General features: G+C 42.6%; 1 protein-coding gene across 1 annotated transcript in view; it reads right to left on the reverse strand.

The window, feature by feature from the left end:
- The window catches only part of LOC144888293 (uncharacterized), a 104294-nt gene extending 82481 nt beyond the window's left edge, over window positions 1-21813 (reverse strand). The window contains exons 1-3 of the mRNA XM_078765959.1: window positions 21755-21813; window positions 18355-18520; window positions 16856-17030 (exon numbers count right to left, since the gene is read on the reverse strand). Coding sequence (XP_078622085.1) covers window positions 16856-17030; window positions 18355-18498 — 319 coding nt within the window. The 5' untranslated portion in view covers window positions 18499-18520; window positions 21755-21813. The remainder of the gene's footprint in view (window positions 1-16855; window positions 17031-18354; window positions 18521-21754) is intronic.
- Between the last annotated feature and the right edge of the window lie 1053 nt (window positions 21814-22866).

The following is a 22866-nucleotide window of genomic DNA, read 5'->3' on the forward strand; positions in this document are numbered from 1 at the left end:
CTGAATTCTTCATGCCAAGTCACTGAACCCTGAATTCTTCATGCCAAGTCACTGAACCCTGAGTTCTTCATGCCAAGTACCCAAACCTTGAATTCTTCGTGCCAAGTCACTGAACCCTGAGTTCTTCATGCCAACTCACTGAACCCTGAATTCTTCGTGCCAAGTCACTGAACCCTGAGTTCTTCATGCCAAGTAACCGAACCCTGAATTCTTCGTGCCAAGTCACTGAACCCTGAGTTCTTCATGCCAAGTCACTGAACCCTGAATTCTTCGTGCCAAGTCACTGAACCCTGAATTCTTCATGCCAAGTCACTGAACCCTGAATTCTTCATGCCAAGTCACTGAACCCTGAATTCTTCGTGCCAAGTCACTGAACCCTGAATTCTTCGTGCCAAGTCACTGAACCCTGAATTCTTCATGCCAAGTCACTGAACCCTGAATTCTTCGTGCCAAGTCACTGAACCCTGAATTCTTCATGCCAAGTAACCAAACCTTGAATTCTTCGTGCCAAGTCACTGAACCCTGAATTCTTCATGCCAAGTCACTGAACCCTGAATTCTTCATGCCAAGTAACCAAACCTTGAATTCTTCGTGCCAAGTCACTGAACCCTGAGTTCTTCATGCCAAGTAACCAAACCTTGAATTCTTCGTGCCAAGTCACTGAACCCTGAGTTCTTCATGCCAAGTAACCAAACCTTGAATTCTTCATGCCAAGTAACCAAACCTTGAATTATTCGTGCCAAGTCACTGAACCCTGAGTTCTTCATGCCAAGTAACCGAACCCTGAATTCTTCGTGCGAAGTCACTGAACCCTGAGTTCTTCATGCCAAGTAACCAAACCTTGAATTCTTCGTGCAAAGTCACTGAACCCTGAATTCTTCGTGCCAAGTCACTGAACCCTGAATTCGTCATGCCAAGTAACCAAACCTTGAATTCTTCATGCCAAGTCACTGAACCGTGAGTTCTTCGTGCCAAGTCACTGAACCCTGAATTCTTCATGCCAAGTAACCAAACCTTGAATTCTTCGTGCCAAGTCACTGAACCGTGAGTTCTTCGTGCCAAGTCACTGAACCCTGAGTTCTTCATGCCAAGTCACTGAACCGTGAGTTCTTCGTGCCAAGTCACTGAACCCTGAGTTCTTCATGCCAAGTAACCAAACCTTGAATTCTTCGTGCCAAGTCACTGAACCGTGAGTTCTTCGTGCCAAGTCACTGAACCCTGAGTTCTTCATGCCAAGTAACCAAACCTTGAATTCTTCGTGCCAAGTCACTGAACCGTGAGTTATTCGTGCGAAGTCACTGAACCCTGAATTCTTCATGCCAAGTCACTGAACCGTGAGTTCTTCGTGCCAAGTCACTGAACCCTGAATTCTTCATGCCAAGTAACCAAACCTTGAATTCTTCATGGCAAGTCACTGAACCGTGAGTTCTTCGTGCGAAGTCACTGAACCCTGAATTCTTCATGCCAAGTCACTGAACCGTGAGTTCTTCGTGCCAAGTCACTGAACCCTGAATTCTTCATGCCAAGTAACCAAACCTTGAATTCTTCGTGCCAAGTCACTGAACCGTGAGTTCTTCGTGCCAAGTTACTGAACCCTGAATTCTTCATGCCAAGTAACCAAACCTTGAATTCTTCATGGCAAGTCACTGAACCGTGAGTTCTTCATGCCAACTCACTGAACCCTGAAGCCGACAGCTTCTTGCCCCAGCACACCTTCTGCGCTCACGGCACAGTATCTCGTTTTGATTCGCCGTAGCGCATGAGTCAGGTCGTCATTACCCCGGACTGCAATAGGCCTCGGACTCAAATTTCCTCTTTTCCTTCTTTATCATCTTCACATTTACCGAGAGAATATTCGATTCGCTTGCTGGAGATGCAATCTCTCCTTTAGAAATAGCTTTCCTTTTGCTCTGGAACGGAAACCCAAAGCAACTTGATTAACCACTCCATGCATTTAACATTTCACATTTACTTCAACTTCGAATGACTCTGCACAGGTCCTAATGGATTTTGCACTGCGAGAGGAACCTGCCACTTTCAAGAGAACACACCTTTCGTGGAACCAAGCAGGTACAAAGTAGATATGTAGAGGAGAGTATCGGTGTTCAGGCAAATGCACCCAAAAGGGAAAAATTATCAATTCAAATGAATATCGGGACCTCAAACTTTCTTGATGAATCCCGAATGAATTATCGTTCGGCCTTTAAACAGTGTATTAGATGAGGCCATCTGCAGATCAAACACCCATATTTGCATTTTTGCGAACAGGCCGCATGCTCTTCTGATTTGCATATCTGTGAATATCATCAACAGACTCCATATAATCAAGAGACAGTCTCACAACTCAAGTTCAGAAGAAATAATTAACGAAGCTCTAATGAGGTATGATAATCAAGTGCCAGAGCGATCACTTCCATTCGGATGATTTGAATCATTCTCTCCAACACAAAACCACCATTGATGGCTCATGATGTGGAAAACTATAGGGCAAGACCATCCCTTACCATTCATCTGGAAGACCATTGAACACCTCTTGGTTTTTTGTATACAAGATCGAGGCTCGTGTAAGAGCTAACATCAATCACAAAAAGGCAAACTGACACATAACACGTAAGATAAAGGGAGCGGGAGGACAAGATGGGGAGAGAGAGGGAAGCACACAAGTACAACATTTGAGAGCGGGGACATCGGGAGATCTGTGGGAGGGAGAGGGCTTGGGGGGAGGAGGCATGGGAATGGGGGGCGGGGGGTAGGAGAGGTATAAAACACATGGACGCTGCTAGGACTTCCAGGAAAGAAGTTGGTATTTCAAAAAGGTGGATCTGGGGTGAATTAGCGGGGGTAGAAAAGATCAATGTTTGGAATGGGGGAAGATAAGAGATGGTGGTGAACAGCCGTTTTAAAGACCTGGAGGGTGGAGTGGGATTGAAGGGAGTGAGGGAGTTTGGTCCAGAGGTGGGAGAAAAGAGGAATGAAGGAGTGAAGGTGAGCAGAGAGCCGAGATTTCGGCAGTTTAACCATAAGAGGGTTGCAGGCAGATCTTGTGCGACCTGTAGGAATATTTGGGGGACAGAGCCCAGAGAGAGCTGGGGGAGCAAGGATTAGTGTCATTAAAGAGGAGTCATGTCATTTAAATGTCATGTCATGTCATGCACAGTCATTTGAAGAAGGATGAAAACCTTGTGATGGAAGGTTCGATTTTTGTGATGGAAGGTTGTGTTTTCAAACCTGTCTGTTTGTCAGTGAACAGGATATCTCAAAAGGTTGTGGACAGATTCGGACGAATCTTGGTGAACAGGTTGGATGTGTGACAAGGAAGAATTGTTTAGATTTCGGTGAAGATCCGAATCCGGATACGAAGTTTTTAGAGTGATTCTTCAACCTCGAGTGTTCGGGCCAAAAACACTAAATAGCACAATATTTCAAAAAGTTGCGGACGAATTTGGACAAAACTAGGAGGATGAATCAGTTAGGCTAGAAGAACGAGCCAATGAGATTTTCCCTCAGATCTGGATCCAGATCCGGCCTATCTAGTCAGGTTCACTATGTTAACAAATATAATTTCGTTCAAATTTTTGGGAGATTAGCAAACCTGTACATTTTTGGAATCAGAGCATGGAGAATCCGAAAATCAATGTTGGCATTTGCACAGACACCTGCATGGCCGCCATTTTGGATTTTCAAAATGGCCGCCATAAAATACATATTTTGCGCTATCTCGGTTTCTAGTCAACCTAGAAACTTAATGAAATATGCTAATCCTATGTTTTCTGGGTCAAGGAATCCAATAAAGGCCTCAAAATAGTGCTCAGGATTATAGAAAAGCAACAAACAAAGGTAATTGAAAACCATTGTCTTTATATTTGTGATATAACTGTATTACATAATACACGATATTGCAAGTCCTTTGAAGTTATAGGTATGGGTTTATAAAGGAAGAAAGCAGCCTTGTTAGTATCAGATTGAACTACAAGTCCTATACACAGGATCTACTAGGTCTACACCGTTCAGGTATATGCCTTTACAGATCTTCATCACTGTCCTGAGTGTCATTTTCACAAAGGTGTCTACGCAAATGCCAACATTAATTTTTGGATTCCTCATGCTTTGAATATTCCAAAAATGAATAGTTTTGCTAATCTCCAAAAAATTTGAACGAAAAAACATCGTGAACCTGACTAATCAGTGGGATACAAAGCGTCAACTATTCGGCCTGGCGGATGTATGTGCTCTACCTAGTGTCATTCTAGTTATATAGTGTGATTCTTTCACTGCATCAAACCACCATGATACAATAAAAAAAAAGTTTAAAGAATGAATTGGATTGTCAAGAAAGAATGAGTTGTTCATCAAGCCGTGCATTCCATGGAATGCATGGGAAAAGCAGTTGTACCAAAACATTCCATCACGAGGGTCATTGCACAGGGTCAAATGGCATTATGCAAGAATTGAGGGGTTACATACCTGGGGGGCTCTCGCAATGCGGAAGGTTTTGTGGGGCGATGAGACCAGGTATGTAATCGTTCAAATCTTGGAGTGGCGTTTAAGGGGTGTGTCGGAATGCCAGTTGTGGGCATGACAATGCCACCATAATTGATAAACTTTTAGGGTGTGTAGGCCTAGTACGTGAAATGGCAGATAATGGTTGCTGCCTTTTGAGTGATGGTCCAGGTTGTCATCACGGCGGCACAATGAGGACTTAGATCATGTTCAATTGTCATACACAAAGGCTCGTTTTGTATGGATCACCATTGAGGTGTCCAGTGACTATTGGTGACGTGACTATTGGTGCCTTAGGCAAAAATTGGGACATCTTTTTGGCCTAGTTTTCCCAACGCTTTCTTCCTCATACAATACTTTTCCCTCTTCCCCTCTTCCCCTCTTCCCCTCTTCTTCTCCCTTCTCCTCCAAATATTCCTCTTTTTCTGCATCTTCTCCAACTTCCTTTGCCTCCCACAGCCCCCAGGTGTCCAAGATGGACTCTTTGTATTCATATTTATTTATTTCACCAGAAGTCGGTTTTCTTTGACCATTGCTCTTATAACCGCCTGGAATGAAGTTTTCCCTCTGTTGGATTTTAGCCACAGAGTGAAACTCCTCGGCCCCCGGCCATACTTTCCAACACTCAATGGTCAATTCAGGGTTCTCACAGGATAACAGATGGAACATCTTACTTATAAGACAGGCCTTTTCTGTTTGCCATATTTCTGTAATATCAAGCCATATTGGGAGCACTAGACGTGCATTAAAAGGAAGGAAGGCTCGAAAAACCCTAATAACTTTTTGAAACCCTCTCTTTTGTGCACCCTTCTGAGCCTCGCTAATAGTACCACGAATTGGATTCCAGGGCGGAATGTTCATGTATGGAATCCGATGTTATGTGTAGAGGGGGATTCAAAATGTTTTTGTCCTCGGCTATTAAGGAATGGTACTGCACCGGAAAACTGCACAGGTGTTACTCCTTTTCCATTTATCCACCTGCCACCACTGTGACCAATTATTCTCAGCAGTGGGTGAGTTTCCTGATACCATTCCACCAGAGGTCATGTTTTTGACCCAAACCTTTTGATGATCGTAAAGGATTTTTGACCCACGTGATTGGGCTAGAGTACCTGTTGATCGGTTCTAGTAAGCCAAAGTGTGTGGCACGGTCGGTTTGCAATATCCCCATTGCTTTATAGGCATCCCAAAGTCACCTGGGAACATAACTTTAGATTCATTTTTTTTAGGGTTAGTCGTTTGGGCTTCACACAGTGGCTCCTGGGAAAATGCATTGTGGTGATCTCTGCCATGCTGAAAATTTACAATGTCTCAGGTAGGGTCAACAGTGGGTATCCTACAAGGCTCCTCAGGCTTCATTTGCGATGAGATGCACATGCAGGAAGCAGGATATAGACACTAAAAATGCAATCACATGGGCTGCTAGGTTTTAGAGTATCACAATCCCCGAAAAATCAAATTTCCATTCCCTCATCAATCTATATACAGACATAACATATGAAATAGTCATGATTAAATCACAGAGCACAACAATGGCTTACAGCATTTTCTCATTACGTCATAGCACCTACTTCGGGTGGAACATGAATGACAGCTCTTAATATTAAAAGTAAAAAGCCAAAATAAACGGTAGAGATAACGTCGCATGTGCGGGATTAATTGCCAGAGAAAGAAGTTCTGGTCATGCGGCAAAGCAGAGTGAGAGGGGGCTCACATCTGAAAAGAGTAGGCCATTGTGGGCCAATTATCTGTGCATATTGCAAATACTCACCTCCTGGTCTGCAGCACCAATTTTACTGCTCCCCAGTTGAACAAAGTCTCTCACTCCCATCGGAGTATAGCAAGTGATGCTGAAAAGACTAGTTCTAGGCCTAAAAACGGCACGGTGCCAAGGTGGAGTGAGCTACACTCAAAAGATGCTAATTCATCTCAGTTATGATGATTCTACATCAACCAAAAGCATAACATTCTACATCTAATGAAGCATGAAGGTGCAGCCCACCTCAACCCCATATACAAAAACGTCTACTTGTTACCTCTTCCACTGAAGATGGGTGGAGGTTATATTTTCACCCTTGTTACTTGGCAAGAAAAAAAATTGATGACAAGCATGTTATCACTCAAGTATATCAAATATATATATATATAAAAAATATCTCAATATCAATATATATAAAGTACTACCACAAGTACCCAGCGTTGCCGGGCGGGGGAGAGGGGGGAGGGCGGGGAGAAGGGGGAGGGAGGGGGGAAGGGGAGGGGGGAAGGGGAGGGGGGAAGGGGAGGAGGAGGGGGGAGGGAAGGAGGAGGCAGGGGGAAAGGGTGAGGGAAGGGGGGGACAGGGGGGAAGGAGGGTGAGAGAGGGGAGAAGGGGAGAAGGGGAGGAGGTGGAAGGGGAGGAGAGGGGGGAGGCAGGAGAGGAAGGGGGTTAATATATATGCTGGTGGGTGAATGTGGCGTTCATCACGTTTCTGAGTTAAGTGTGATGCCGACCAGGAAGAAGAAGAAGCCGTACTACCAACTTCGCACACTTCCGGAATTGTTCAACTTATTTTTATTCCAGTCTGCTGCTTGTTTTGTATTTATTTATGCGAATGTGTACTTGTATATAACTGTCATTAATTTTAAAAGGCTTAGGTATGATCGAGCGATTTTTTTTTTTTACTCCAAAAAAATGATGTTTTTTTTTCAGAATTGTTTTTTTTTTTGCCTAAAACACTCCCAGGCACTCACTGATGAACATCTGAAAGTTTGATGAAGATCCATTAAGCCATCTCTGAGAAAAATGGCGACACACAGACACACAGACCAACATCTCTCTTATATAGTAGATGAATCTACCGCGAATTGGAATCTCCCGCGATGAAGCTAACGCCAAGGGCCTCTCACTCACTCACCGCAGGCAGGTTGGTGGTCTTTCCGTCTTCTACCGACTCCTCTCTGGCCTAGCTCCCCCAGCTCTATCTGTGCTCTGTCTCCCAAATATTCCTACAGGTCGCACAAGATCTGCCTGCAACCCTCTTATGGTTAAACTGCCAAAATCAAGACTCTCTGCTCACCTTCACTCCTTCATTCCTCTTTTCTCCCACCTCTGGAACAAACTCCCTCACTCTCTTCAATCCAACTCCACCCTCCAAGTCTTTAAAACAGCAGTTCACCACCATCTCCAAACAGCAGTTCACCATCACCATTTTTGCTCTTTCACGAGCCTCGATCTTGTATACAACAAAAAAAAAAAAAAAATCTCTTATCTTCCCCCATCCAAAACCTTGATCTTTTCTACACCCGCTAATTTCACCCCAATTCCACTTTTTTGAAATACGAACTTCTGTCCAGGAAGTCCTTGGTGTCCTTGTGTTTTATACTTTTCCCTCCCCCCCCCCCCCCTTCCCATGCCTCCTCCCCCCGGGCCCTCTCCCTTCCACACATCTCCCTGCTCTCGGATGTTGTGTTTGTGTGCTTCCCCTTCTCTCCCCATCTTGTCTTCTGCTCCCTATTTTTGGGTATTTTGTTTGTCTGGTTGATTTGTTTGTGAAGTAAATGTTAGCTCTTTCACGAGCCTCGATTCAGTATACAAAAAAAAAAAAAAAAAAATCAATCAATATATAAAGTATAAATCAATATATATCAATATATAAAGTATAAATCAATATATATCAATATATAAAGTATAAATCAATATATATCAATATATAAGTATAAATCAATATATAAAGTACAAATCAATATATAAGTATAAATCAATATATATCAATATCTAAGTATGAATCAATATATAAAGTATAAATCAATATATAAAGTAAAAATCAATATATATCAATATATAAAGTATAAATCAATATATAAAGTATAAATCAATATATAAGTATAAATCAATATATATCAATATATAAGTATAAATCAATATATACCAATATATAAGTATAAATCAATATATCAATATATAAGTATAAATCAATATATATCAATATATAAGTATAAATCAATATATAAAGTATAAATCAATATATAAGTATAAATCAATATATATCAATATATAAGTATAAATCAATATATCAATATATAAGTATAAATCAATATATAAGTATGTATGTATGTAATATGTATGTAATATATATATATATATATATATATATATATATATATATATATATATATATATATATATATATATATATATATATATATATATATATATATATATAAAATATATCAGAATATAATTATTTGGTGTTCCAACCTATATCAGCGCATGCAGTGCCGTCACCGCCACGTACGTACGCCTTGCCTGCCAAACTCCGGAGGAGCCATCCAGCAGTACCTAATTTAGATCTTGTTTCAAATACAATCATGAGTGCATGCAAAAGCTCACAGTTACCGACCTGGTTTCGCCCTTGTTGTGGCTTCATCAGGGCAACGCAGCGAGTCCTGCATACACTCATGAATCTGAAAACCTTTTGGTTTTATGAAACTGAAACAACTGCTTGACGTTTCTTGTTTATTTGCTCATTAAGGTTGGAGAACTCAAAATGGATTCATTTGATTATAATCCCAACCGCAAGGCATGACTTAACACCGAGGCGACGATCAATGGCAGATTTCACTATATATGCGTGGGGGGAAGGGAGGAAGAAGAAGCGGGAAGCTTTTCCCTGACACGATCTCGCCGGGCAATCTTCAAACCTGCAGGAAATAAACTCAAACGGTAATCTGGGTTAAAATGTACAATGGAAATAAATAAGGCTTTATTGCCACGGATGCCAATAACAATGAAACGCGCCGGAAACTAAATCTATATAATAATAGCGTAAGGACTCGACTTTGTTATCCCTTTTATGCCGCACCCAGTGACCCGATGCCCACAGCACGAATGGATTTACGATCTACGAACCGCGCTCTTTGTTTATCACGTACAGACATACACGAAAAATCTGAATTAGCCGACGTTGGGGCCCAAAAGCATCCGATTAACTGCCGATATGACGCCATCTTACGACGCCATCGTATTGGCGTCTGCTGGGCGAAGGCGAAGCAAGCCGTCCGCTGATTGGACAGGCAAAGGCGAAAGCAAGCCGTCCACTGAGTGGACAATCCAGAGCATGCATTTGTGCCGGTGTCGGCGATCGTTGTTCATATACGCAGTCTTCATTCTCATCTTTCTTCCTAACTCTTACTCGGACAAGCAAATCCCCTATGCCATCCATAATGGTACACTCTATCCATACACCATATCCTCCCTTCCGTGGATGTTCCACGGGTTTCGGCTAGTCTATATAATAATAGCGTAAGGACTCGACTTTGTTATCCCTTTTACGCCGCACCCAGTGACCCGATGCCCACGGCACTAATGGATTTACGATCTACGAACCGCGCTCTTTGTTTATAACCTACAGCCATACTCGAAAAATCTGAATTAGCCGACGTTGGGGCCCAAAAGCATCCGATTAACTGCCGATACAACGCCATCTTACGACGCCATCGTATTGGCGTCTGCTGGGTGAAGGCGAAGCAAGCCGTCCGCTGATTGGACAGGCAAAGGCGAAAGCAAAGCAAGCCGTCCACTGAGTGGACAATCCAGAGCATGCATTTGTGCCGGTGTCAGCGATCGTTGTTCATATATGCACTCTTCATTCTCATTTTTCTTCCTAACTCTTACTCGGACAAGCAAATCCCCTCTGCCATCCATAATGGTACACTCTATCCATACACCACATCCTCCCTTCCGTGGATGTTCCACGGGTTTCGGCTAGTAAGAAATAATAATCATAACAAAAAAAAAAACCCCCAAAAAAAAAACACACATATATATATATATATATATATACATATATATATATACATATATATATATATAGATAGATATACAGTCACCTGAAAAAGTAAGTACACCCCATGTAAAGTTTTGACTTTTTCAACATATTTCAACATACAGCTATTTGATCTTCATTTCAACAATATTGATAGATAAAGGTGATATAATATAACAAATATCATGAAACATTTACATTTTGTAGTCCATTGTATAATTTAAATAAACATAAATGCAAATTTCGCATGTGGAAAAAGTAAGTACACCCCCAACATTTATCACTACTTCAAATACCTAAAATTAGAATCAGGTGCACCAGCTCAGGTGCAAATGATAGGATCAGGATAGGATCAGGATAGATAGGATCATCATCGTTAGATAGGATCAGGGAGGAACCTGTCTTATTTAAACCTCAGACATTTCGTTTGGTTTGTTATTTGTTGTTGAAGTGTGTGGCGTCACCATGCCTAGATCAAAAGAGCTCTCTGAGGCCTTCAGAAAGAAGGTTATAGATGCCTACGAGTCTGGGAAGGGATTTAAAAAGATCTCCAAACAATTTGAAATCAATCATTCGACTGTCTGGAAGATCATCTACAAGTGGAGAAGATTCCAAACAACTGCCAACTTGTTCAGGCCAGGCCGCCCCAGCAAGTTCAGCCAGAGAGCAGACCGCAAGATGCTGAAAGAAGTCTCTAAGAACCCCAGAATGTCATCACGGGACCTACAGGTAGCTCTTGCCACTGTTGATGTCAAAGTGCATGAGTCTACCATTAGAAAGGGGCTGCACAAATTTGATCTACATAGGAGGTGTGCCAGGAGGAAACCTTTGCTGTCCAGAAAGAACATCAGGGCACGACTAAAGTTTGCCAATGAACACCTCGGCAAAGACCAGCACTTCTGGAACAATGTGCTCTGGACAGATGAGTCAAAGGTAGAGCTATTTGGCCACAGTACCAGAAGACATGTTTGGCGAAAACCAAAGACAGCATTTGACCACAAGAACGTGATACCAACTGTAAAGCATGGTGGTGGAAATATTATGGTTTGGGGCAGCTTTGCTGCATCAGGGCCTGGGCAGCTCACCATCATAGAATCCACTATGAATTCTTCATTGTACCAGAGGGTGCTTGAGGATAATGTGAGGCCATCTGTCGGAAAGTTGAAGCTCAACCGAAGGTGGACCTTTCAACATGACAATGACCCTAAATATACCAGTAAATCCACCAAGGAATGGCTGAAAAGAAAGAAATGGAGGGTTCAGGAATGGCCAAGTCAAAGCCCGGATCTAAATCCCATCGAGATGTTGTGGGGGGATTTGAAACGAGCTGTGCATGTAAGAAACCCCTCAAACATCGCACAGCTGAAAGAATTCTGCATGGAGGAGTGGGCAAAAATTTCTCCCAGTCGATGTCAGAGACCGGTAGACAGTTATAAGAAACGCCCACTTGAGGTTGTTTCTGCCAAAGGGGGCAATACCACCTATTAGAACCAAGGGTGTACTTACTTTTTCCACATGCGAAATTTGCATTTATGTTTATTTAAATTATACAATGGACTACAAAATGTAAATGTTTCATGATATTTGTTATATTATATCACCTTTATCTATCAATATTATTGAAATGAAGATCAAATAGCTGTATGTTGAAATATGTTGAAAAAGTCAAAACTTTACATGGGGTGTACTTACTTTTTCACGTGACTGTATGTATAGTTTATCAAGTTTAAGTATATCAAGTATGTTTGACAAGTGTGTGTGTGTGTGTGTGTGTGTGTGTGTGTGTGTGTGTGTGTGTGTGTGTGTGTGTGTGTGTGTGTGTGTGTGTGTGTGTGTGTGTGTGTGTGTGTGTGTTTGTCTGTCCGCTCACTTATACTTGTCTACAGGTCACAACTTTAAACCAATCTTCACAAAACTTCACCAAATGGTATAGTTCGTGGTCCGACAAAATCCTATTTATTTTGAGGGGAAAAAGGTCAAAAGTTCGATATAGCCCAAAAGTCAATCACTTTTCTCGAATTTCTAAAATCCTCAATTTGTATCCGATTGACATGAAATTTAAATAGGATTTATATATCAGCTAAATTAATTCAACCACCAACTAGTTTTGAGATCAGCATAGGCCAAAAGGGTCATCATAGGCCAAAAGTTCAACAACCTTTTCAAATTTCTAAAATCCTCAATTTTCATCAGATTGACTTGAAATTTGAATAGGATTTACATATCAGCGAACTGAATTCAACCACCAACTATTTTAGAGGTGAACATGGGCCAAAACGTCAACATAGGCCACAATTCAACCGCTTTCTTTCAAATTTCTAAAATCCTCAATTTTCATCCAATTGACTTGAAATTTAAATAGGATTTTCATTTCAGTTCACCGATTTCAACCACAAACTATTTTAGAGGTCAACATAGCATAGACCAAAAGGTCAACATAGGCCAAAGGTCATCCTCTTTCTTTCAAATTTCTAAAATCCTCAATTTTCATCCAATTGACTTGAAATTTGAATAGGATTTTCAATTCAGTGAACTGAATTCAACCAACAATTACTTTTGAGAACAACATTGGCAAAAAGGTCAACATAGGCCTAAGGTCAACAACTTTTTCATATTTCTAAAATTCTCAATTTTCATCCGATTGACTTGAAATTTGAATAGGATTTTCAGATTAGTTAACTGATTTCAACCACCAACTATTTTTGAGATCAATATAGGTCACAAGGTCAACATAGGCCTAAGGTCAACCGCTTTTTTCCAAATGTCTAAAATCCTCAATTTTCATCCGATTGACTTGAAATTTGAATAAGATTTCCATATCAGCAAAATGAATTCAACCACCAACTATTTGTGCGGTAAAAAGGATGCTCTGCCGAGTGCCATTTTATTTTGTTCTCTTTTGCCAAGTGAGTGATTTTTCATCTGGTGGTTTGTCTGTCTGGTTGTTTGCGAGGTTGTGGATAGATGCGAACGAAATTTGGTGGAGAGGTTGCGTATGTGACATGGATGAAATGATTAGATTTGGAAACTTGGTGGATGAGTTGGGTAAGTCACAAGAACAAGGCAATTCGATTTTGGTTCAGGTCTGGATCCAGATATGACCTGTCAGTGAGATACAAACCATAAATTGTTCAGCCTGGCGGAGGAATGCTCTCTACCTTACTCTGTTTATAAATGAATGAATGAATGAATGAATGAATGAATGATCGTTTTAAGGCCATTTTCCCCGCTGGAGCGGGGGTTAGCCTTGCGGGCCCCATGACAATCATGGTTCCTTGTTTGAGGCAATGTTTTTTTATGGCCGGATGCCCTTCCTGGCGCCAACCCATGGTCACGCTCTTACGATGTGCAGGGATACAGTGTACCTATTCTAAACCGGTGTACACAACGTGATCATTCATCCCAGCAAGCTGGTACTGAATTTGGCGACCTGGGAAGGATGACAGGTTGAGTCAACCCCCCTGGTGTTAATTCAGCGATCGACCGGGATTCGAACCCAGGATCCTAGGATCCCAAGCTGGAACCTTAACCGCTAAGCCAACACCAGGCTCAACACGCTGTTTTCCATGCAATAATATCGTTTTTGCGGACAGCCCTCAGTTGTGCTAATCACATTGATCGATGATGAAGTCCAGAGATTGGTGCCTGTAGTGGCGGTGAACTAGATATCAGCAGGCTCAGCATCACCTCTATTGAGCAATGGATGGAGAAGAAGAATTTAGACCTGTGTGGGATTGACACAGATTCTTGGCAACTTGGTATCCAAGCAACAGGAAAGAACGTTTTCTGCACCAACGAATAAGGAATGAAAGTGAAAATCTGTACAAAAGCCGAATTTATCAACATCTGTGAACCTGAGCTTTCTAATTATGAAATATCTGTGGTGCCTTTGGGTTTGAACCTACACTCTGATACCCAGATGATGTACCCTAAGTGGAAAAATCTTCAAAAGCCTGGATGCTGCCCGAATTTCTCAGAATGTAAAAATGAGTGATTGGATGCCATATAAACCAGGTGGGGTAAATCATATGATTAAGGAACTATGTGGCACTGTGGCAGAGACCATTGCAGAATTGGCATATTCACAATGGTGACACCTTCCCCCCCCCCCCCTCCCTCGGCCTATCTTCAAGGCAGAGTGTAACACGTTGCTTCACCAGCAACTGGGTGGCCGTAACCACACTACAACTGTTAAATACTCATTGTCGAATGTGCATGGACAAGTGCCGCATTATGAGTAAGATTAAGATATTGACAGCATTCCAAATTTGAAACTAGAACGGCACTGAGTAGAGAGCATACCTCCACCTGGTGAACAGTTTACGTTTGGTATCCCACTGATAGGCCGGATCTGGATTCGGACCTGAACCAAAATCTAATCGGCTTGTTCTTGTCACCTAACACATCCACCAAGTTTATTCATAACTCGTCCATAAATTTTTTAAATATCATGTTATATATATCGCTTTTCACCCAATCTCTCAATGGTGAAGAATCACTTAAAAATTAAATAATTCTTGTAGCCGAATCCATATTCAGATCTTCACCAAAATCATAACGATTAGTCCTTTTCACACACGAGACCTCTCCACCAAGTTTCATTCAAATCAGTCCACAATTTTTTGAGATATCCTGCTATATATCATTTTTGGCAACATCACTCAATGGTGAAGAATCACTTTTAAAATTCTACTAGCTGGATCCGGATCCGGATCTTCACCAATATTGAAAAGATTCGTCCTTGTCACACACACAACCTGTCCAACAAGTCTCGCCCAAATCCATCCATAACTTTTTGAGATATCCTGCTATATGTTGGTTTTAGCCATATCTCCCTATGGTGAAGAATCACTTAAAAATTAAATAACTCTCATATCCGAATCCATATTCAGATCTTCACCAAAATCGAATCTATTTGTCCTTGTTAGACACTCAACCTCTACACCAAGTTTCGTCCAAATCTGTCGACAACTGTTTGAGATATCCTGCTGTGTATCGTTTTGGGCCCGATCTCCCAATGGTGAAGAATCACTTTAAACATTCTCGGATCCAGATCCACATTCAGATTTTCACTAAAATCTAATCATTTCGTCCCTGTCAAATACCCAACCTCCCCACCAAATTTTGTCTGAATCTGTCCACAACTGTTTGAGATATCCTGCTGTGTATCGTTTTTGGCCCTATCTCCCAATGGTGAAGAATCACTTTAAACATTCTCGGATCCAGATCCACATTCAGATTTTCACTAAAATCTAATCATTTCGTCCCTGTCAAATACCCAACCTCCCCACCAAATTTTGTCTGAATCTGTCCACAACTGTTTGAGATATCCTGCTGTGTATCGTTTTTGGCCCTATCTCTCAATGGTGAAGAATCACTTTAAACATTCTCGGATCCAGATCCACATTCAGATTTTCACTAAAATCTAATCATTTCGTCCCTGTCAAATACCCAACCTCCCCACAAAATTTTGTCTGACTCTGTCCACAACTGTTTGAGATATCCTGCTGTGTATCGTTTTTGGCCCTATCTCTCAATGGTGAAGAATCACTTTAAACATTCTCGGATCCAGATCCACATTCAGATTTTCACTAAAATCTAATCATTTCGTCCCTGTCAAATACCCAACCTCCCCACCAAATTTTGTCTGAATCTGTCCACAACTGTTTGAGATATCCTGCTGTGTATCGTTTTTGGCCCTATCTCTCAATGGTGAAGAATCACTTTAAACATTCTCGGATCCAGATCCACATTCAGATTTTCACTAAAATCTAATCATTTCGTCCCTGTCAAATACCCAACCTCCCCACCAAATTTTGTCTGACTCTGTCCACAACTGTTTGAGATATCCTGCTGTGTATCGTTTTTGGCCCTATCTCTCAATGGTGAAGAATCACTTTAAACATTCTCGGATCCAGATCCACATTCAGATTTTCACAAAAATCTAATCATTTGGTCCCTGTCAAATACCCAACCTCCCCACCAAATTTTGTCTGAATCTGTCCACAACTGTTTGAGATATCCTGCTGTGTATCGTTTTTGGCCCTATCTCCCAATGGTGAAGAATCACTTTAAACATTCTCGGATCCAGATCCACATTCAGATTTTCACCAAAATCTAATCATTTCGTCCCTGTCAAATACCCAACCTCCCCACCAAATTTTGTCTGAATCTGTCCACAACTGTTTGAGATATCCTGCTGTGTATCGTTTTTGGCCCTATCTCCCGATGGTGAAGAATCACTTTAAACATTCTCGGATCCAGACCCACATTCAGATTTTCACCAAAATCTAATCATTTCGTCCCTGTCAAATACCCAACCTCTCCACCAAATTTTGTCTGAATCTGTCCACAACTTTTTGAGATATCCTGTTCACAAACAAACAGGTAGACATGGCTGAAAACATAACCTCCATCCACCTTTGGTGGCGGAGGTAACCAAAGAATGCTGAAATACGAAGAAAACACATCGATAATGAAAAACTACCTTGATACGCGGGATCTTGTGGAATGGGGGGAATGAGTAATTACTCCGCAACAACACTGACCATCACTGCCGCTCAACAGCTCGAGGTTGGAGCAGCCTGGTTGGAGAAGACCATTGGCAGGTCCAAATGACAGCCCATGATCTGAAGCCATTAGAGTTGTGAGGGGTCCTCTTGGCAAGCCAGGTAGAGTTGGTGAAGCTTCAGTTGAAATATTTGATGGAGCGGGTGTCTCACCCTGCGGTTTTTTGGGGAAAATGGGAATGTCAAGTCATTAAAATAGCTGAGAATTCCCTTGCAGTGAATTCCCTTTGTAGAAACGATCTGAGGCTCGTGGCGAAGCTTGTACGGTACATATACTAGAACTAGAGAAAATGCACATTGAGGAGACATCCCTGTTTTGTTAGAAACCCTTTGCATTTTAAATAACAATAGGTAACTCAAGACTCTCAGAAAGATCAATCTCGGTTATACTTTCATGTGTGTCAAAACATGGTAATCTGACCTGCAGCTAGCTCATTCAAACATGAGAATTCATGGAGCCACATATGGTCTGTGCAGCACTTTCACTAGAGACCTGGAAGTGTTTGTGAAATAAGCCAGTTGACCTTATCTTATTATAATAGAGCAAACGTATATGGTTAGGTATGTTTATATGCGACCAATACGTCTTCTTCTTCTTCTTCGAACAAAATTAACACCCAAAACACAGTCCGTGAACTCTTAATTACGTTGAGACTGCTGAAACCCCTCAGACCTTTGACGACCCTTTAAGTCCCCCAAGACCCTTAAGACTACCAAGATCCCTGAAGACCCAAAATACCCTTAAAGACCCAAAAGACCCTGAAGACCCAAAATATCCCGATGACCCAAAACACCAAAAACACCCCGAACACCCAAAAGCCCCTGACAACCCAAAAGACCCTGAAGACCCCAAAGACTACAGGCCCTGAGGATCCAAAAGACCCTGAAGACCCAAATGGCCCTGAAGACACAAAAGACCCAAAACACCCTGAACACTCCAAAGACCCTTAAATACCCTGAAAACCCAAAAGACCCTTAAATACCCTGAAGAACCAAAATACCCCAAAGGCCGTTAAAGACCCAGAGGAACCAAAAGACCTTTTCGACCCAAAAGCCCCTGAAGATACCGAAGACCCAAAACACCCCAAAGACCCAAAATACCCTTAAAGGCCCAGAGGATCCGAAATACCCTGAAGACCCAAATGGCCCTGAAGACCCAAAACACCATGACGACCCAAAATACCCTGAAGACCCAAAATACCCTGAAGACCCAAAAGACACCAAAAATGGTCAAAGATGCCTATCCCTCTGAAACGACGTGTGGTGAGGCGCACAGAGCGCGCCGAGTCACGCTAGTATACTCAATCAATATATCAGGAATTTGGTCGATATATCCGCCCAAATGTCGTCACTGAGGGTAAATTTACTCGAAGACCTTGAGAGACATGAATTCTGTAGTTAGATAGCCAGCTTAATGTGTTCTCTAAAAAGAGGTGTACTTGAACATATAATACATGTGTCATACAGAGAGTGCTTACCCGAGGTAGACCCAAAGGTGAGAGTGACCAGGAGCCATGGTGAGCTGATCGTGGTGCACCATAAGGGATCGACCTCGAGTCAGAGTCGACGTCGATGGGACCTTTACCCGACAGCTCACTGATCTCAGCAGCAAGAAGGTCCATGCTACCATCCCCATTCACTGCCCTACAGTTGCAGGGGTTCCATTTCAAGTCATGGTGGTTACATGCATGATGTTATAGTACATACACATCATTCATTACATGCCTATTATCCATGATGGTGTTACTATACACAGGTACATTATCGGTAACGTACACTTGTGCTTAGCTTGATTTATGGTTACAAATGATGTATTTTATGTGTAATGCACGAGTCACATTGGAGGATCCTCTGAGATATATAAAAGGGTCCATCCTCTGGTAACACTAATAAAGCAACGTTTTCCCTTCAAAATATCATGTAAATGCTATAACCATTATCACGATAGTCCACGAAAACCAACGATGTCTAATTTTCAAGATAGAAGTAAAACAATTTTTTTTACTGCGTAGCCCACAGGTCAAGGCCGTCTCGAACAGTTTGTCTGTCCATACGTCCGTCCATATGTCCATATGTCCGTATGTATGTATGTATGTATGTATGTATGTATGAATGTATGTATGTCCCTCACAAACGTACACCAATCAGAGGTCAGGATCTGGTCACATGACAGGGGTGATGTGTTGTCATTACGGCTTATGATGGCAGACTCCACACACCGCCATTTTGATTTATATGCCGTTCAGGCCGGACATATCATTGAACCTGTCATGTATCACAATCGCCATGCTCTACCTATGCGTTTTTCAATCAGTGTGAAACATAAACAAACCGATTGTTAAAATGACCATCAGATATCGAAAGCAAAGGTGTTACAGGTCTCCTAACGAAGCAATACATATAGGCCTTAGGCTTCATGCCTTCATGCCTCACCTTCAGGCCACTTCGGACAAATTAGCCCAGGTTCCTTCATACAGTATTATCGTTTTCGTAATAATAATAATAATAATAATAACGTTAATAATAATAATAATCTATCTATAATTCCATTAATCTCTGTGTGTATGTGTGTATGTGTGTATGTGTGTATGTGTGTATGTGTGTATGTATGTTTGTCTGTGACCGCTGTTTCTCGACAACCACGGGTCCGATATACTTTAAACTTGCCAGGTATATTGCTGGGGACCCGAGGATGTGCCTTTTCAAGGTTTGAAATTAATCGGACAAGTACTTACCGAGCTATGCCGATTTAGCCGTTCGCCGTTCGCTTTGGCGTTGCGAATGGACCAAACCATTGCATGTAAATAGAGGGGGGGGTTCTGTGGTCGTTGCGAATGGACCAAACCATTCATGTAAATAGAGGGGGGGGTTCTGTGGTCGTTACTGCCACGTGGTTTCAAAGTTTTTTTTTGTTGTTGTTTGCACGCATGCTTTTTTGCACGCACGTACGGGCACCCACGTACGGGCACGTCCTAGTAATAATAATAACGTTAATAATAATAATAATAATAATACAGAAATATAATCATAACACTCCAATCCCTTCGTCATGACTGCAAAGTTACTGGATTGAAGCGGTGTATGGTTCATGGATGACTCGATGAGAAACAGTGTCGTAATTAATCGTGGGAGTAAGGAAACTAGCCTCAGTTTATTATTACAGTAACATCGTCTTCATATTAGCAGTAACATCGTTAGTAACACTCGCCTTTGAGCTGTCTAGGCTGGATTAAAATGTAGACACCGGTATAAACTGCCACCCTGGTGTTTTGCAGGCACCATGAGCCAACCCATCATTCGTGCACCATGAGCCAACCCATCATTCGTGCACCATGAGCCAACCCATCATTCGTGCACCATGAGCCAACCCATCATTCGTGCACCATGAACCAACCCATCATCCGTGCACCATGAGCCAACCCATCATACATGCACCATGAGACAACCCATCATCCGTGCACCATGAGCCAACCCATCATTCGTGCACCATGAGCCAACCCATCATTCGTGCACCATGAACCAACCCATCATCCGTGCACCATGAGGCAACCCATCATCCGTGCACCATGAGCCAACCCATCATCCGTGCACCATGAGACAACCCATCATCCGTGCACCATGAGCCAACCCATCATTCGTGCACCATAAACCAACCCATCACCCGTGCACCATCGGCCAACCTATCATCCGTGCACCATGAACCAACCCATCATTCGTGCACCATGAGCCAACCCATCACCCGTGCACCATGAGCCAACCCATCATCCGTGCACCATGAGACAACCCATCATCCGTGCACCATGAGCCAACCCATCATTCGTGCACCATGAACCAACCCATCACCCGTGCACCATCGGCCAACCTATCATCCGTGCACCATGAGCCAACCCATCATTCGTGCACCATGAACCAACCCATCACCCGTGCACCATAGGCCAACCCATCATTCGTGCACCATGAGCCAACCCATCATTCGTGCACCATGAGCCAACCCATCATTCGTGCACCATGAGCCAACCCATCATTCGTGCACCATGAACCAACCCATCACCCGTGCACCATAGGCCAACCCATCTTTCGTGCACCATGAACCAACACATCATCCATGCACCATGAGCCAACCCATCATCCGTGCACCATGAGCCAACCCATCATCCGTGCACCATGAGCCAACCCATTATCCGTGCACCATGAGACAACCCATCATCCGTGCACCATGACCCAACCCATCACCCGTGCACCATAGGCCAACCTATCATCCGTGCACCATAAGCCAACCCATCATCCGTGCACCATGAGCCAACCTATCATCCGTGCACCATGAGCCAACCCATCATCCGTGCACCATCCATCAGAAGGACGTTAAAGTGGAGAAGCAGGGCAGCCGGTTGTGAAAGATCCATGGACGCTACTTGTTGCATCATTTTTGAAAGCGCAGCAATGCCGCTGATGAAGTGCTCTTGCTTCCAGTAAGCTGGTACTCATTTTGCCTACCTGGAAGGATGACAGGCTGAGTCAACCCACCTGGTGTTATTTAACGGCACAACAGGGGCTCAAACTCAAGGCCCTAAGGTCTTAAGCCAGCCACCTTAACGGTTAAGCCAACACCTGTATATAGTCTCACATGAGGAGAATCCAGGTGAGTCGTCACTGGTACCCTGAACAAATTCCAGATTCCTGCCACAGTCGAACGTCAGGTTTAAACAGCGCCATTTCCAAAAAGACTTGAACCCCCCCCCCCCCCCCCCCCCTCCTCATCCTCACCTGGCTGACAACACAAAGGTGGGAACAATTTTGACCGTTATTTAAACATGAAGCTTCCAAAAGCCATCGTGAGCGTTTCATCTGCAGCATATTTTGAACGGTCCGCACACTTACCCTAGATTTGAAATCCTCGTTGGTTTTCCTTTGCTGGACCGTTTCAAACAACATGGGGTATGGACGAGTGGACTTGCAGCAGGTGGGTTTAAATGGGGTCCTCAGCAGGAAAGTTGGCCCGGAAGCTGGGTGTGCTGGTTTTCCCGCCATCTGATGTGTGAAGGACCAAAAAGAGAGTCCAGGTGTCGTTTTCCATAAACATTACCCTCGTGGTATCAGAAAGTTGATCGGTGCGGATCAGTAAGCACCGCACACGGAAACTTTTACTTTTATAAACCTCACTATCGTATGTAAAAGGTACCTCTGTTAAGGTATTCATTAAATGGGTTTGAGTCCCATGTACAAGTCCCTGTGCTGCCAATGCAGTGCCCCCTTTAGATTAGGGCGGGAATTTGGAATTCGTTCAGTATGCCGGAGATTGCTCGCCGACTCTTCTTCAAAAGTGAGATCTTTAACATCCAATATGAAATCCTAGCAGACAGGACGCCCGGCTTGGCGTCCATCCGAGGGATGACACACACATTGATGAATCACCCTGCCGATAAAACACCAAGGTGATCGTTTATAGCTGCGTTGGGATTCGAACCGAGGTTGGATAGCTTAGAGGCGAAGTGTGCATACCTGATTATGTGTTGGAGGACGATGAAGATCCCGCGGTGTCTTTCATGAAGAGTAGCCGAGTTATCTCCGGGCTCCGGCAACCTGAACAAATTACAAATTCCTACTCAAATCACCGTCAATCGAACGTCAGACCTGACCAGTCGATTCTTGAAAAACGTCGCCCAAAAATCCTTCCCCGACCAATCTCATAGGAAGGTGGGAATAATTGGGGCTGGCTGTTAAATATAGCAGTACTAGTAGTAGTAGTAGTAGTAGTAGTAGTAGTAGTCGTAGTAGTAGTAGTACCAGCAGTAGTAGCAGTAGTAGTATTATTATTAGTAGTAGTAGTAGAAGTAGTGGTAGTACCAGTAGTAGTAGTAGTTGTAGCAGTAGTAGTATTATTATTAGTAGTAGTAGTAGTTGTAGCAGTAGTAGTATTATTATTAGTAGTAGTAGTAGTTGTAGCAGTAGTAGTATTATTATTAGTAGTAGTAGTAGTTGTAGCAGTAGTA

Source organism: Myxine glutinosa, chromosome 11, assembly GCF_964187855.1.
Source record: "Myxine glutinosa chromosome 11, kmMyxGlut1.1, whole genome shotgun sequence".
NCBI classification, from domain to species: domain Eukaryota; kingdom Metazoa; phylum Chordata; class Myxini; order Myxiniformes; family Myxinidae; genus Myxine; species Myxine glutinosa.